The 16,842-nt window shown below is 52.7% G+C and overlaps 1 protein-coding gene across 1 annotated transcript in view; it reads left to right on the forward strand.

Moving 5' to 3' along the window:
- Nucleotides 1-15,999: 15,999 nt before the first annotated feature.
- The window catches only part of LOC140406306 (vigilin-like), a gene marked incomplete at its 3' end in the record, with an annotated part of 108,732 nt that continues 107,889 nt past the window's right edge, over nucleotides 16,000-16,842 (forward strand). The window contains exon 1 of the mRNA XM_072494418.1: nucleotides 16,000-16,202. Within this exon, the coding sequence (XP_072350519.1) occupies nucleotides 16,005-16,202 (198 nt within the window). The remainder of the gene's footprint in view (nucleotides 16,203-16,842) is intronic.

Consider the following 16,842-nt stretch of genomic DNA (forward strand, 5'->3'; position numbering starts at 1 on the left):
CACACGTTCCCCCCTCTCTCTCACACGTTCCCCCCTCTCTCTCACACGTTCCCCCTCTCTCTCTCATGTTCCCCCTCTCCCTCTCTCACTTTCCCCCTCTCCCTCGCTCACTTTCCCCCTCTCCCTCTCACACGTTTCCCCCTCTCCCTCTCATGTTCCCCCTCTCTCTCTCACGTTCCCACTCTCTCTCTCACATTCCCACTCTCTCTCTCACGTTCCCACTCTCTCTCTCACGTTCCCACTCTCTCTCTCTCACCTTCCCCCTCTCTCTCTCTCTCTCTCTCTCTCTCTCTCACCTTCCCCCTCTCTCTCACTTTCTCCCTCTCCCTCTCTCACTTTCCCCCTCTCCCTCTCTCACTTTCCCCCTCTCCCTCTCTCACTTTCCCCCTCTCCCTCTCTCACTTTCCCCCTCTCCCTCTCTCACTTTCCCCCTCTCCCTCTCTCACTTTCCCCCTCTCCCTCTCTCACTTTCCCCCTCTCCCTCTCTCACTTTCCCCCTCTCCCTCTCACACTTTCCCCCCCTCTCTCTCACACTTTCCCCCCCTCTCTCTCACATGTTCCCCCCTCTCTCTCACATGTTCCCCCCTCTCTCTCATACGATCCCCCCCTCTCTCTCACATGTTTCCCCCCCTCTCTCTCACATGTTCCCCCCCTCTCTCTCACATGTTCCCCCCCCTCTCTCTCACATGTTCCCCCTCTCTCTCTCACGTTCCCCCCTCTCTCTCTCACGTTCCCCCTCTCTCACTCTCACCTTCCCCCTCTCTCTCTCTCTCTCTCTCACCTTCCCTCTCTCTCTCTCTCACACTCCCTCTCTCTCTCTCTCTCTCACCTTCCCTCTCTCTCTCTCTCTCTCTCAACTTCCCTCTCTCTCTCTCACCTTCCCTCTCTCTCTCTCTCACCTTCCCTCTCTCTCTCTCACCTTCCCTCTCTCTCTCTCACCTTCCCTCTCTCTCTCTCTCACCTTCCCTTTCTCTCTCTCTCACCTTCCCTTTCTCTCTCTCTCACCTTCCCTCTCTCTCTCTCACCTGTTCCCTCGCTCGCTCGCACGTTCCCTCGCTCGCTCACACGTTCCCTCGCTCGCTCACACGTTCCCTCGCTCGCTCACACGTTCCCTCGCTCGCTCACACGTTCCCTCGCTCGCTCACACGTTCCCTCGCTCGCTCTCTTTCGCGCTCTCTCGCTCTTTCTCTTGTCTCTCTCTCTCGCTCCCTCTCTCTCTCTCCCCCTCTATCTCTCCCCCTCTCTCTCTCTCACTTCACTCTCTCTCTCACACATTCCCTCTTTCTCACACGCTCCCTCTCTCACGTTCCCTCTCCCTCTCTCACGTTCCCTCTCCCTCTCTCACGTTCCCTCTCCCTCTCACACGTTCCCACTCTCCTCACTACTCCCTCTCTCTCACACACATTACCTCTCACTCTCTCCCTCTCCCTCTCTCACGTTCCCCCTCTCTCTCACACGTTACCCCTCTCTCTCTTTCCCCCGCTCTCTCACACGTTACCCCTCTCTCTCACACGTTCCCTCTCTCTCACACGTTCCCCCTCTCTCACACGTTCCCCCTCTCTCTCACGTTCGCTCTCACACGTTCCCTCTCCCTCTCACATGTTCCCTCTCCCTCTCACACGTTCCCTCTCTCTCTCTCTCACATGTTGCCTCTCTCTCTCTCACATGTTGCCTCTCTCTCTCACACGTTCCCTCTCTCTCTCTCACACGTTCCCTCTCTCTCTCTCACACGTTCCCTCTCTCTCTCTCTCACACGTTCCCTCTCTCTCTCTCACACGTTCCCTCTCTCTCTCTCAAGTTCCCTCTGTCTCTCTCTCATGTTCCCTCTCTCTCTCTCACGTTCCCTCTCTCTCTCTCACGTTCCCTCTCTCTCTCTCTCTCTCTCTCTCTTTCTCTCTCACGTTCCCTCTTTCTCTCTCACGTTCCCTCTCTCTCTCTCTCTCACGTTTCCTCTCTCTCTCTCTCACGTTTCCTCTCTCTCACACGTTCCCTCTCTCTCTCCCTCTCTCTCTCTCTCTCTCACACGTTCCCACTCTCTCTCTCACGTTCCCTCTCTCACACGTTCCCCCTCTCTCTCTCACCTTCCCCCTCTCTCTCTCACCTTCCCCCTCTCTCTCTCACCTTCCCACTCTCTCTCACCTTCCCTCTCTCTCTCTCTCACCTTCCCTCTCTCTCTCTCTCGCCTTCCCTCTCTCTCTATCACCTTTCCTCTCTCGCTCGCACGTTCCCTCTCTCGCTCGCACGTTCCCTCTCTCGCTCGCACGTTCCCTCTCTCGCTCGCACGTTCCCTCTCTCGCTCACACGTTCCCTCTCTCGCTCACACGCTCCCTCTCTCGCTCACACGCTCCCTCTCTCGCTCACACGCTCCCTCTCTCGCTCACACGCTCCCTCTCTCGCTCACAAGTTCCCTCTCTCGCTCGCACGTTCCCTCTCTCGCTCACACGTTCCCTCTCACGCTCACACGCTCCCTCTCTCGCTCACACGTTCCCTCTCTTGCTCACACGTTCCCTCACTCTCTCTCACATCCCCCCCCTTTTATGAAAAAATGTACATGTGTGGCAATAAATAGTGTATGGTGCGAATGTCCCTAACTACATGTGTGCGAATGTCTCTCTCATACATTCGCTCTGTGTCTCTCTCACACATTCGCTCTGTGTCTCTCTCACACATTCGCTCTGTGTCTCTCTCACACATTGGCTCTGTGTCTCTCACACATTGGCTCTGTGTCTCTCTCACACATTCGCTCTATGTCTCTCTCACACATTCGCTCTGTGTCTCTCTCTCACACATTCGCTCTGTGTCTCTCTCTCACACATTCGCTCTGTGCCTCTCTCACACATTCGCTCTGTGCCTCTCTCACACATTCGCTCTGTGCCTCTCTCACACATTCGCTCTGTGTCTCTCTCACACATTCGCTCTGTGCCTCTCTCACACATTCGCTCTGTGCCTCTCTCACACATTCGCTCTTTGTCTCTCTCACACATTCGCTCTGTGTCTCTCCCACACATTCGCTCTATGTCTCTCTCACACATTCGATCTGTGTGCCTCACATTCGCTCTGTGTCTCTCTCACACATTCGCTCTGTGTGTCTCTCACACATTCGCTTTGTGTGTCTCTCTCACACATTCGCTCTGTGTGTGTCTCACACATTCGCTTTTTTTCTTTCACACACATTCGCTTTGTGTGTCTCTCTCACACATTCGCTCTGTGTCTCTCTCTCACACATTCGCTCTGTGTCTCTCTCTCACATTCGCTCTGTGTCTCTCTCACACATTCGCTCTATGTCTCTCTCACAGCTCTGTGTCTCTCTCTCACATTCGCTCTGTGTCTCTCTCACACATTCGCTCTATGTCTCTCTCACACATTCGCTCTGTGTCTCTCTCACACATTCGCTCTGTGTCTCTCTCACACATTCGCTCTGTGTCTCTCTCACACATTCGCTCTGTGTCTCTCTCACACATTCGCTCTGTGTCTCTCTCACACATTCGCTCTGTGTCTCTCACATTCGCTCTGTGTCTCTCTCACACATTCGCTCTGTGTCTCTCCCACACATTCGCTCTGTGTCTCTCTCACACATTCGCTCTGTGTCTCTCTCACACATTCGCTCTGTGTCTCTCTCACACATTCGCTCTGTGTCTCTCTCACACATTCGCTCTGTGTCTCTCTCACACATTCGCTCTGTGTGTCTCTCTCACACATTCGCTCTGTGTGTCTCTCTCACACATTCGCTCTGTGTGTCTCTCTCTCACATTCGCTCTGTGTCTCTCTCACACATTCGCTCTGTGTGTCTCTCTCACACATTCGCTCTGTGTCTCTCTCACACATTCGCTCTGTGTCTCTCTCACACATTCGCTCTGTGTGTGTCTCACACATTCGCTTTTTTCTTTCACACACATTCGCTTTGTGTGTCTCTCACACACATTCGCTTTGTGTGTCTCTCACACATTCGCTCTGTGTCTCTCTCACATTCGCTCTGTGTATCTCTCTCACACATTCGCTCTGTGTGTCTCACATTCGCTCTGTGTCTCTCTCACACATTCGCTCTGTGTCTCTCTCACACATTCGTCTGTGTCTCTCTCACACATTCGCTCTGTGTCTCTCTCACACATTCGCTCTGTGTCTCTCTCACACATTCGCTCTGTGTCTCATGCACATTCGCTCTATGTCTCTCTCACACATTCACTCTGTGTCTCACATTCGCTCTGTGTCTCTCTCACACATTCGCTCTGTGTCTCTCTCACACATTCGCTCTGTGTCTCTCTCACACATTCGCTCTGTGTCTCTCTCACATATTCGCTCTGTGTCTCTCTCACACATTCGCTCTGTGTCTCTCTCACACATTCGCTCTGTGTCTCTCTCACACATTCGCTCTGTGTGTCTCTCTCACACACTCGCTCTGTGTCTCTCTCACACATTCGCTCTGTGTCTCTCCCACACATTCGCTCTGTGTCTCTCTCACACATTCGCTCTGTGTCTCTCTCACACATTCGCTCTGTGTCTCTCTCACACATTCGCTCTGTGTCTCTCTCACACATTCGTTCTGTGTCTCTCTCACACATTCGCTCTGTGTCTCTCTCACACATTCGCTCTGTGTCTCTCTCACACATTCGCTCTGTGTCTCTCTCACATTCGCTCTGTGTCTCTCACATTCGCTCTCTGTGTCTCTCTCACACATTCGCTCTGTGTCTCACACATTCGCTTTGTGTCTCTCTCATTCTTTCTGTGTCTCTCACACATTCGCTCTGTGTGTCTCTCACACATTCGCTCTGTGTGTCTCTCACACATTCGCTCTGTGTGTCTCTCACACATTGGCTCTGTGTCTCACACATTCGCTTTGTGTCTCACACATCCACTTTGTGTCTCTCACACACATTCGCTTTGTGTGTCTCTCTCACACATTCGCTCTGTGTCTCTCTCACACATTCGCTCTGTGTCTCTCTCACATTCGCTCTGTGTCTCTCTCACATTCGCTCTGTGTCTCTCACATTCGCTCTCTGTGTCTCTCTCACACATTCGCTCTGTGTCTCACACATTCGCTTTGTGTCTCTCACATTCTTTCTGTGTCTCTCACACATTCTCTCTGTGTGTCTCTCACACATTGGCTCTGTGTCTCACACATTCGCTTTGTGTCTCACACATCCGCTTTGTGTCTCTCACACACATTCGCTTTGTGTGTCTCTCTCACACATTCGCTCTGTGTCTCTCTCACACATTCGCTCTGTGTCTCTCTCACACATTCGCTCTGTGTGTCTCTCACACATTCGCTCTATGTCTCTCTCACACATTCGCTCTGTGTCTCTCTCTCACACATTCGCTCTGTGTCTCTCTCTCTCACACATTCGCTCTGTGTCTCTCTCTCTCACACATTCGCTCTGTGTCTCTCTCTCTCACACATTCGCTCTGTGTCTCTCTCACACATTCGCTCTGTGTGTCTCTCTCACACATTCGCTCTGTGTGTCTCTCTCACACATTCGCTCTGTGTGTCTCTCTCACACATTCGCTCTGTGTGTCTCTCTCTCACATTCGCTCTGTGTCTCTCTCACACATTCGCTCTGTGTGTCTCTCTCACACATTCGCTCTGTGTCTCTCTCACACATTCGCTCTGTGTCTCTCTCACACATTCGCTCTGTGTCTCTCTCACACATTCGCTCTGTGTGTCTCACACATTCGCTTTTTTTCTTTCACACACATTCGCTTTGTGTGTCTCTCACACACATTCGCTTTGTGTGTCTCTCACACATTCGCTCTGTGTCTCTCTCACACATTCGCTCTGTGTCTCTCTCACATTCGCTCTGTGTATCTCTCTCACACATTCGCTCTGTGTGTCTCACATTCGCTCTGTGTCTCTCTCACACATTCGCTCTGTGTCTCTCTCACACATTCGCTCTGTGTCTCTCTCACACATTCGCTCTGTGTCTCTCTCACACATTCGCTCTGTGTCTCTCTCACACATTCGCTCTGTGTCTCTCTCACACATTCGCTCTGTGTCTCTCTCACACATTCGCTCTGTGTCTCTCTCACACATTCGCTCTGTGTCTCATGCACATTCGCTCTATGTCTCTCTCACACATTCACTCTGTGTCTCTCTCACACATTCGCTCTGTGTCTCTCTCACATATTCGCTCTGTGTCTCTCTCACACATTCGCTCTGTGTGTCTCTCTCACACACTCGCTCTGTGTCTCTCTCACACATTCGCTCTGTGTCTCTCTCTCACATTCGCTCTGTGTTTCTCACATTCGCTCTGTGTGTCTCTCACACCTTCGCTCTGTGTCTCTCTCTCACATTCGCTCTGTGTGTCTCTCTCACACATTCGCTCTGTGTCTCTCTCACACATTCGCTCTGTGTCTCTCTCACACATTCGCTCTGTGTCTCTCTCACACATTCGCTCTGTGTCTCTCTCACATTCGCTCTCTGTGTCTCTCTCACATTCGCTCTCTGTGTCTCTCTCACACATTCGCTCTGTGTCTCACACATTCGCTATGTGTGTCTCTCTCACACAATCGCTGTGTCTCTCTCACAGATTTGCTCTGTGTCTCACACACATTCGCTCTGTGTCTCACACACATTCGCTCTGTGTCTCACACACATTCGCTCTGTGTCTCACACATTCGCTCTGTGTCTCACACATTCGCTCTGTGTCTCTCTCACACATTTGCTCTGTGTGTCTCTCTCACACATTCGCTCTGTGTCTCTCTCACACATTCGCTCTGTGTCTCTGACACATTCGCTCTGTGTGTCTCTCACACATTCGCTCTGTGTGTCTCTCTCACACATTCGCTCTGTGTTTCTCACATTCGCTCTCTGTCTCTCTCACACATTCGCCCTGTGTCTCTCCCACACATTCGCCCTGTGTCTCTCCCACACATTCGCTCTATGTCTCTCTCACACATTCACTCTGTGTCTCACATTCGCTCTGTGTCTCTCTCACACATTCGCTCTGTGTCTCTCTCACACATTCGCTTTGTGTCTCACACATTCGCTTTGTATCTCTCACAGACATTCGCTTTGTGTGTCTCTCACACATTCGCTCTGTGTCTCTCTCACGCATTCGCTCTGTCTCTCTCACACATTCGCTCTATGTCTCTCTCACACATTCGCTCTGTGTCTCTCTCACACATTCGCTCTGTGTCTCTCTCACACATTCGCTCTGTGTCTCTCTCACACATTCGATCTGTGTCTCTCTCACACATTCGCTCTGTGTCTCTCTCACACATTCGCTCTGTGTCTCTCTCACACATTTGCTCTGTGTGTCTCTCACACATTCGCTCTGTGTCTCTCTCTCACATTCGCTCTGTGTTTCTCACATTCGCTCTGTGTGTCTCTCACACATTCGCTCTGTGTCTCTCTCACACATTCGCTCTGTGTCTCTCTCTCTCACATTCGCTCTGTGTTTCTCACATTCGCTCTGTGTCTCTCACACATTCGCTCTGTGTCTCTCCCACACATTCGCTCTATGTCTCTCTCACACATTCGCTCTGTGTCTCTCTCACACATTCGCTTTGTGTGTCTCTCACACATTCGCTTTGTGTGTCTCTCACACATTCGCTCTGTGTCTCTCTCACGCATTCGCTCTGTCTCTCTCACACATTCGCTCTGTGTCTCTCTCACGCATTCGCTCTGTCTCTCTCATACATTCGCTCTATGTCTCTCTGACACATTCGCTCTGTGTCTCTCTCACACATTCGCTCTGTGTCTCTCTCACACATTCGCTCTGTGTCTCTCTCACACATTCGCTCTGTGTCTCTCTCACACATTCGCTCTGTGTCTCTCCCACACATTCGCTCTGTGTCTCTCCCACACATTCGCTCTGTGTCTCTCTCACACATTTGCTCTGTGTCTCTCTCACACATTCGCTCTGTGTCTCTCTCACACATTCGCTCTGTGTCTCTCTCACACATTCGCTCTGTGTCTCTCTCACACATTCGCTCTGTGTCTCTCTCACACATTCGCTCTGTGTCTCTCTCACACATTCGCTCTGTGTCTCTCTCAAACATTCGCTCTGTGTCTCTCTCAAACATTCGCTCTGTGTCTCTCTCAAACATTCGCTCTGTGTCTCTCTCACACATTCGCTCTGTGACTCTCTCACACATTCGCTCTGTGTCTCTCTCACACATTCGCTCTGTGTCTCTCTCACACATTCGCTCTGTGTCTCTCTCACACATTCGCTCTGTGTCTCTCTCACACATTCGCTCTGTGTCTCTCTCACACATTCGCTCTGTGTCTCTCTCACACATTCGCTCTGTGTCTCACACACATTCGCTCTGTCTCACACACTTTCGCTCTGTGTGTCTCTCTCACACATTCGCTCTGTGTCTCTCTCACACATTCGCTCTGTGTCTCTCTCACACATTCGCTCTGTGTCTCTCTCACACATTCGCTCTGTGTCTCTCTCACACATTCGCTCTGTGTCTCTCTCACACATTCGCTCTGTGTCTCTCTCACACATTCGCTCTGTGTCTCTCCCACACATTCGCTCTGTGTCTCTCCCACACATTCGCTCTGTGTCTCTCTCACACATTCGCTCTGTGTCTCTCTCACACATTCGCTCTGTGCCTCACACACATTCGCTCTGTGTCTCACACACATTCGATCTGTGTCTCTCACACATTCGCTCTGTGTCTCTCTCACACATTCGCTCTGTGTGTCTCTCTCACACATTCGCTCTGTGTGTCTCTCTCACACATTCGCTCTGTGTCTCTCTCACACATTCGCTGTGTGTGTCTCACACATTCTCTCTGTGTGTCTCTCACACATTCTCTCTGTGTGTCTCTCACACATTGGCTGTGTCTCTCTCCCATATTCGCTCTGTGTCTCTCTCACACATTCGCTCTGTGTGTCTCTCTCACACATTCGCTCTGTGTCTCACTCACACATTCGCTCTGTGTCTCTCTCTCACATTCGCTGTGTGTCTCTCACACATTCGCTCTGTGTGTCTCTCACACATTCGCTCTGTGTGTCTCTCACACATTCGCTCTGTGTGTCTCTCACACACATTCGCTCTGTGTCTCTCTCACACATTCGCTCTGTGTCTCTCTCACACATTCGCTCTGTGTCTCTCTCACACATTCGCTCTGTGTCTCTCTCACACATTCGCTCTGTGTCTCTCTCACACATTCGCTCTGTGTCTCTCTCACACATTCGCTCTGTGTCTCTCTCACACATTCGCTCTGTGTCTCTCCCACACATTCGCTCTGTGTCTCTCTCACACATTCGCTCTGTGTCTCACATTCGCTCTGTGTCTCTCTCACACATTCGCTTTGTGTCTCACACATTCGCTTTGTGTCTCTCACAGACATTCGCTTTGTGTGTCTCTCACAAATTCGCTCTGTGTCTCTCTCACGCATTCACTCTGTCTCTCTCACACATTCGCTCTATGTCTCTCTCACACATTCGCTCTGTGTCACTCTCACACATTCGCTCTGTGTCTCTCTCACACATTCGCTCTGTGTCTCTCTCACACATTCGCTCTGTGTCTCTCTCACACATTCGCTCTGTGTCTCTCCCACACATTCGCTCTGTGTCTCTCCCACACATTCGCTCTGTGTCTCTCCCACACATTCGCTCTGTGTCTCTCCCACACATTCGCTCTGTGTCTCTCCCATACATTCGCTCTGTGTCTCTCCCACACATTCACTCTGTGTCTCTCACACATTCGCTCTGTCTCACACACTTTCGCTCTGTGTGTCTCTCTCACACATTCGCTCTGTGTGTTTCTCTCACACATTCGCTCTGTGTCTCTCTCACACATTCGCTCTGTGTCTCTCTCACACATTCGCTCTGTGTCTCTCTCACACATTCGCTCTGTGTCTCTCTCACACATTCGCTCTGTGTTTCTCACATTCGCTCTGTGTGTCTCTCACACATTCGCTCTGTGTCTCTCTCACATTCGCTCTCTGTGTCTCTCTCACACATTCGCTCTGTGTCTCACACATTCGCTGTGTGTGTCTCTCTCACACAATCGCTCTGTGTGTCTCTCACACATTCGCTGTGTCTCTCTCACAGATTTGCTCTGTGTCTCACACACATTCGCTCTGTGTCTCACACACATTCGCTCTGTGTCTCACACACATTCGCTCTGTGTCTCTCTCACACATTTGCTCTGTGTGTCTCTCTCACACATTCGCTCTGTGTCTCTCTCACACATTCGCTCTGTGTGTCTCTCACACATTCGCTCTGTGTGTCTCTCACACATTCGCTCTGTGTGTCTCTCTCACACACTCGCTCTGTGTTTCTCACATTCGCTCTCTGTCTCTCTCACACATTCGCTCTGTGTCTCTCCCACACATTCGCCCTGTGTCTCTCCCACACATTCGCTCTATGTCTCTCTCACACATTCACTCTATGTCTCACATTCGCTCTGTGTCTCTCTCACACATTCGCTTTGTGTCTCACACATTCGCTTTGTGTCTCTCTCACGCATTCGCTCTGTGTCTCTCTCACGCATTCGATCTGTGTCTCTCTCACACATTCGCTCTGTGTCTCTCTCACACTTTCGCTCTGTGTCTCTCTCACACATTCGCTCTGTGTGTCTCTCACACATTGGCTGTGTCTCTCTCACACATTCGCTCTGTGTCTCTCTCACACATTCGCTCTGTGTGTCTCTCTCACACATTCGCTCTGTGTCTCTCTCTCACATTCGCTCTGTGTTTCTCACATTCGCTCTGTGTGTCTCTCACACATTCGCTCTGTGTGTCTCTCACACATTTGCTCTGTGTGTCTCTCACACACATTCGCTCTTTGTCTCTCTCACACATTCGCTCTGTGTCTCTCTCTCTCACATTCGCTCTGTGTTTCTCACATTCGCTCTGTGTCTCTCACACATTCGCTCTGTGTCTCTCCCACACATTCGCTCTATGTCTCTCTCACACATTCGCTCTGTGTCTCACATTCGCTCTGTGTCTCTCTCACGCATTCGCTCTGTCTCTCTCACACATTCGCTCTATGTCTCTCTCACACATTCGCTCTGTGTCTCTCTCACGCATTCGCTCTGCCTCTCTCACACATTCGCTCTATGTCTCTCTCACACATTCGCTCTGTGTCTCTCTCACACATTCGCTCTGTGTCTCTCTCACACATTCGCTCTGTGTCTCTCTCACACATTCGCTCTGTGTCTCTCCCACACATTAGCTCTGTGTCTCTCCCACACATTCGCTCTGTGTCTCTCCCACACATTCGCTCTGTGTCTCTCCCACACATTCGCTCTGTGTCTCTCCCACACATTCGCTCTGTGTCTCTCCCACACATTCGCTCTGTGTCTCTCTCACACATTCGCTCTGTGTCTCTCTCACACATTCGCTCTGTGTCTCTCTCACACATTCGCTCTGTGTCTCTCTCACACATTCGCTCTGTGTCTCTCTCACACATTCGCTCTGTGTCTCTCTCACACATTCGCTCTGTGTCTCTCTCACACATTCGCTCTGTGTCTCTCTCACACATTCGCTCTGTGTCTCTCTCACACATTCGCTCTGTGTCTCTCTCACACATTCGCTCTGTGTCTCTCTCACACATTCGCTCTGTGTCTCTCTCACACATTCGCTCTGTGTCTCTCTCACACATTCGCTCTGTGTCTCTCTCACACATTCGCTCTGTGTCTCTCTCACACATTCGCTCTGTGTCTCTCTCACACATTTGCTCTGTGTCTCTCTCACACATTCGCTCTGTGTGTCTCTCTCACACATTCGCTCTGTGTGTCTCTCTCACACATTCGCTCTGTGTCTCTCTCACACATTCGCTGTGTGTGTCTCACACATTCTCTCTGTGTGTCTCTCACACATTCTCTCTGTGTGTCTCTCACACATTGGCTGTGTCTCTCTCCCATATTCGCTCTGTGTCTCTCTCACACATTCGCTCTGTGTGTCTCTCTCACATATTCGCTCTGTGTCTCTCTCACACATTCGCTCTGTGTCTCTCTCTCACATTCGCTCTGTGTTTCTCACATTCGCTCTGTGTGTCTCTCACACATTCGCTCTGTGTGTCTCTCACACATTCGCTCTGTGTGTCTCTCACACATTCGCTCTGTGTGTCTCTCACACATTCGCTCTGTGTGTCTCTCACACATTCGCTCTGTGTCTCTCTCACACATTCGCTCTGTGTCTCTCTCACACATTCGCTCTGTGTCTCTCTCTCACATTCGCTCTGTGTCTCTCTCTCACATTCGCTCTGTGTCTCTCCCACACATTCGCTCTATGTCTCTCTCACACATTCGCTCTGTGTCTCACATTCGCTCTGTGTCTCTCTCACACATTCGCTTTGTGTCTCACACATTCGCTTTGTGTCTCTCACAGACATTCGCTTTGTGTGTCTCTCACAAATTCGCTCTGTGTCTCTCTCACGCATTCACTCTGTCTCTCTCACACATTCGCTCTATGTCTCTCTCACACATTCGCTCTGTGTCTCTCTCACACATTCGCTCTGTGTCTCTCTCACACATTCGCTCTGTGTCTCTCCCACACATTCGCTCTGTGTCTCTCCCACACATTCGCTCTGTGTCTCTCCCACACATTCGCTCTGTGTCTCTCCCACACATTCGCTCTGTGTCTCTCCCACACATTCGCTCTGTGTCTCTCCCACACATTCGCTCTGTGTCTCTCCCACACATTCGCTCTGTGTCTCACACACATTCGCTCTGTGTGTCTCTCTCACACACTCGCTCTGTGTTTCTCACATTCGCTCTCTGTCTCTCTCACACATTCGCTCTGTGTCTCTCCCACACATTCGCCCTGTGTCTCTCCCACACATTCGCTCTATGTCTCTCTCACACATTCACTCTGTGTCTCACATTCGCTCTGTGTCTCTCTCACACATTCGCTCTGTGTCTCTCTCACACATTCGCTTTGTGTCTCACACATTCGCTTTGTGTGTCTCTCACACATTCGCTCTGTGTCTCTCTCACGCATTCGCTCTGTCTCTCTCACACATTCGCTCTATGTCTCTCTCACACATTCGCTCTGTGTCTCTCTCACACATTCGCTCTGTGTCTCTCTCACACATTCGATCTGTGTCTCTCTCACACATTCGCTCTGTGTCTCTCTCACACATTCGCTCTGTGTCTCTCTCACACATTCGCTCTGTGTCTCTCTCACACATTCGCTCTGTGTGTCTCTCACACATTGGCTGTGTCTCTCTCACATATTCGCTCTGTGTCTCTCTCACACATTCGCTCTGTGTGTCTCTCTCACACATTCGCTCTGTGTCTCTCTCTCACATTCGCTCTGTGTTTCTCACATTCGCTCTGTGTGTCTCTCACACATTCGCTCTGTGTGTCTCTCACACATTTGCTCAATGTGTCTCTCACACACATTCGCTCTGTGTCTCTCTCTCTCACATTCGCTCTATGTCTCTCTCACACATTCGCTCTGTGTCTCACATTCGCTCTGTGTCACTCTCACACATTCGCTCTGTGTCTCTCTCACACATTCGCTTTGTGTCTCACACATTCGCTCTGTGTCTCTCTCACACATTCGCTCTGTGTGTCTCTCTCACACATTTGCTCTGTGTGTCTCTCTCACACATTTGCTCTGTGTGTCTCTCTCACACATTTGCTCTGTGTGTCTCTCTCACACATTTGCTCTGTGTGTCTCTCTCACACATTTGCTCTGTGTGTCTCTCTCACACATTTGCTCTGTGTGTCTCTCTCACACATTTGCTCTGTGTGTCTCTCTCACACAGTTGCTCTGTGTGTCTCTCTCACACAGTTGCTCTGTGTGTCTCTCTCACACAGTTGCTCTGTGTGTCTCTCTCACACATTCGCTCTGTGTGTGTCTCTCACACATTTGTTATGGGCCACGGTTTAGAAAACTAAACTAAACTCTCTATTTTGGAGTTCAACTGACCTCCAAATGTTTATCGATTTTGGTTAGGAGGAGCACAGGAGACTACCTTTCAGGAGGTATTCACCAGAGGCCTTAATCACTTTCCCCTCTCTTGCATTCCCCTCTCTCACTATTCCACCCCTCCTCACTCTCCCCCCTCTCACCTTCCCCCTCTCTCCTCTGCCCTCTCTCTTTCACCCTCTCTCCCTTTCCCCCTCGCTCTCTTTCCCCCTCGCTCTCTTTCCCCCTCGCTCTCTTTCCCCCTCGCTCTCTTTCACCCTCGCTCTCTTTCCCCCTCGCTCTCTTTCCCCCTCGCTCTCTTTCCCCCTCGCTCTCTTTCCCCCTCGCTCTCTTTTCCCCCTCGCTCTCTTTTCCCCCTCGCTCTCTTTTCCCCCTCGCTCTCTTTTCCCCCTCGCTCTCTTTTCCCCCTCGCTCTCTTTTCCCCCTCGCTCTCTTTTCCCCCTCGCTCTCTTTTCCCCCTCGCTCTCTTTTCCCCCTCGCTCTCTTTTCCCCCTCGCTCTCTTTTCCCCCTCGCTCTCTTTTCCCCCTCGCTCTCTTTTCCCCCTCGCTCTCTTTTCCCCCTCGCTCTCTTTTCCCCCTCGCTCTCTTTTCCCCCTCGCTCTCTTTTCCCCCTCGCTCTCTTTTCCCCCTCGCTCTCTTTTCCCCCTCGCTCTCTTTTCCCCCTCGCTCTCTTTTCCCCCTCGCTCTCTTTTCCCCCTCGCTCTCTTTTCCCCCTCGCTCTCTTTTCCCCCTCGCTCTCTTTTCCCCCTCGCTCTCTTTTCCCCCTCGCTCTCTTTTCCCCCTCGCTCTCTTTTCCCCCTCGCTCTCTTTTCCCCCTCGCTCTCTTTTCCCCCTCGCTCTCTTTTCCCCCTCGCTCTCTTTTCCCCCTCGCTCTCTTTTCCCCCTCGCTCTCTTTTCCCCCTCGCTCTCTTTTCCCCCTCGCTCTCTTTTCCCCCTCGCTCTCTTTTCCCCCTCGCTCTCTTTTCCCCCTCGCTCTCTTTTCCCCCTCGCTCTCTTTTCCCCCTCGCTCTCTTTTCCCCCTCGCTCTCTTTTCCCCCTCGCTCTCTTTTCCCCCTCGCCTCTCTTTTCCCCCTCGCCCTCTTTTCCCCTCGCTCTCTTTTCACCCTCGCTCTCTCTCTCTCACCCTCGCTCTCTCTCTCTCACCCTCGCTCTCTCTCTCTCACCCTCGCTCTCTCTCTCTCACCCTCGCTCTCTCTCTCTCACCCTCGCTCTCTCTCTCTCACCCTCGCTCTCTCTCTCTCACCCTCGCTCTCTCTCTCTCACCCTCGCTCTCTCTCTCTCACCCTCGCTCTCTCTCTCTCACCCTCGCTCTCTCTCTCTCACCCTCGCTCTCTCTCTCTCACCCTCGCTCTCTCTCTCTCACCCTCTCTCTCCTCTCACCTCGCTCTCTCTCTCTCACCCTCGCTCTCTCTCTCTCACCCTCGCTCTCTCTCTCTCACCCTCGCTCTCTCTCTCTCACCCTCGCTCTCTCTCTCTCACCCTCGCTCTCTCTCTCTCACCCTCGCTCTCTCTCTCTCACCCTCGCTCTCTCTCTCTCACCCTCGCTCTCTCTCTCTCACCCTCGCTCTCTCTCTCTCACCCTCGCTCTCTCTCTCTCACCCTCGCTCTCTCTCTCTCACCCTCGCTCTCTCTCTCTCACCCTCGCTCTCTCTCTCTCACCCTCGCTCTCTCTCTCTCACCCTCGCTCTCTCTCTCTCACCCTCGCTCTCTCTCTCTCACCCTCGCTCTCTCTCTCTCACCCTCGCTCTCTCTCTCTCACCCTCGCTCTCTCTCTCTCTCACCCTCGCGCTCTCTCTCTCACTCTCACCCTCGCGCTCTCTCTCTCACCCTCGCGCTCTCTCTCTCTCTCCCTCGCTCTCTCTCTCTCTCTCTCTCTCTCTCTCTCTCCCTCGCTCTCTCTCTCTCTCTCTCTCTCTCTCTCTCTCTCTCTCTCTCTCTCCTCTCTCTCTCTCTCTCTCTCTCTCTCTCTCTCTCTCTCTCTCTCTCTCTCTCTCTCTCCCTCCCTCCCTCCCTCCCTCCCTCCCTCCCTCCCTCCCTCACTCCCTCACTCCCTCCCTCCCTCCCCTCCCTCCCTCCCTCCCTCCCTCCCTCCCTCCCTCCCTCCCTCCCTCCCTCCCTCCCTCCCTCCCTCCCTCCCTCACTCTCTCTCTCTCCCTCTACAGAAACAGACAATGAAGATGATAGCAGTTGAGGTCCGGAAATCGCAGCATAAATACGTGATTGGTCCCAAAGGGAACTCCCTGCAGGACATCCTGGAAGAGACGGGGATCTCGGTCGAGGTACCGCCGGCCGACAGTCTGTCTGAGACTGTCATCCTGAGGGGTGAGCTGGAGAATCTGGGACTGGCTCTGGCCCTGGTTTACGCCAAGGTACACCCCTCTCTACATCTGTAACTTCCTGCAGACACTAGACCCCTCCCTCTTTCTGTAATCTCCTACAGACCCTATACCCCTCACTATCGCTGTAACCACCTCAAGTCCCAACACCCCTCGCTATCTCTGTAACCTCCTCCAGACCCTACATCGCTCCCTCTCTCTGTAACCACTCCTTCGCTCTGCCTGGCATCCTCTCACCCCCCCCCCCGCGCGCTGCCCCCCTCGCGCGCTGCCCCCCCCCTCGTGCGCTGCCCCCCCTCGCGCGCTGCCCCCCCCTCGCGCGCTGCCCCCCCCTCGCGCGCTGCCCCCCCCTCGCGCGCTGCCCCCCCCTCGCGCGCTGCCCCCCCCTCGCGCGCTGCCCCCCCCTCGCGCGCTGCCCCCCCCTCGCGCGCTGCCCCCCCCCTCGCGCGCTGCCCCCCCCTCGCGCGCTGCCCCCCCCTCGCGCGCTGCCCCCCCCTCGCGCGCTGCCCCCCCCTCGCGCGCTGCCCCCCCCTCGCGCGCTGCCCCCCCCGCAGCGCCCTCTGCCCCCCCCGCAGCGCGCTCTGCCCCCCCGCAGCGCGCTCTGCCCCTTCCTCCCTGTAACTCATTCAGTGATTTGAATACGCTGTCTATCTCTCCATGGTGCCTGACCTTC

This window comes from Scyliorhinus torazame, unplaced genomic scaffold (genome assembly GCF_047496885.1).
Source record: "Scyliorhinus torazame isolate Kashiwa2021f unplaced genomic scaffold, sScyTor2.1 scaffold_457, whole genome shotgun sequence".
In the NCBI taxonomy this organism is placed as follows: Eukaryota; Metazoa; Chordata; class Chondrichthyes; order Carcharhiniformes; family Scyliorhinidae; genus Scyliorhinus; species Scyliorhinus torazame.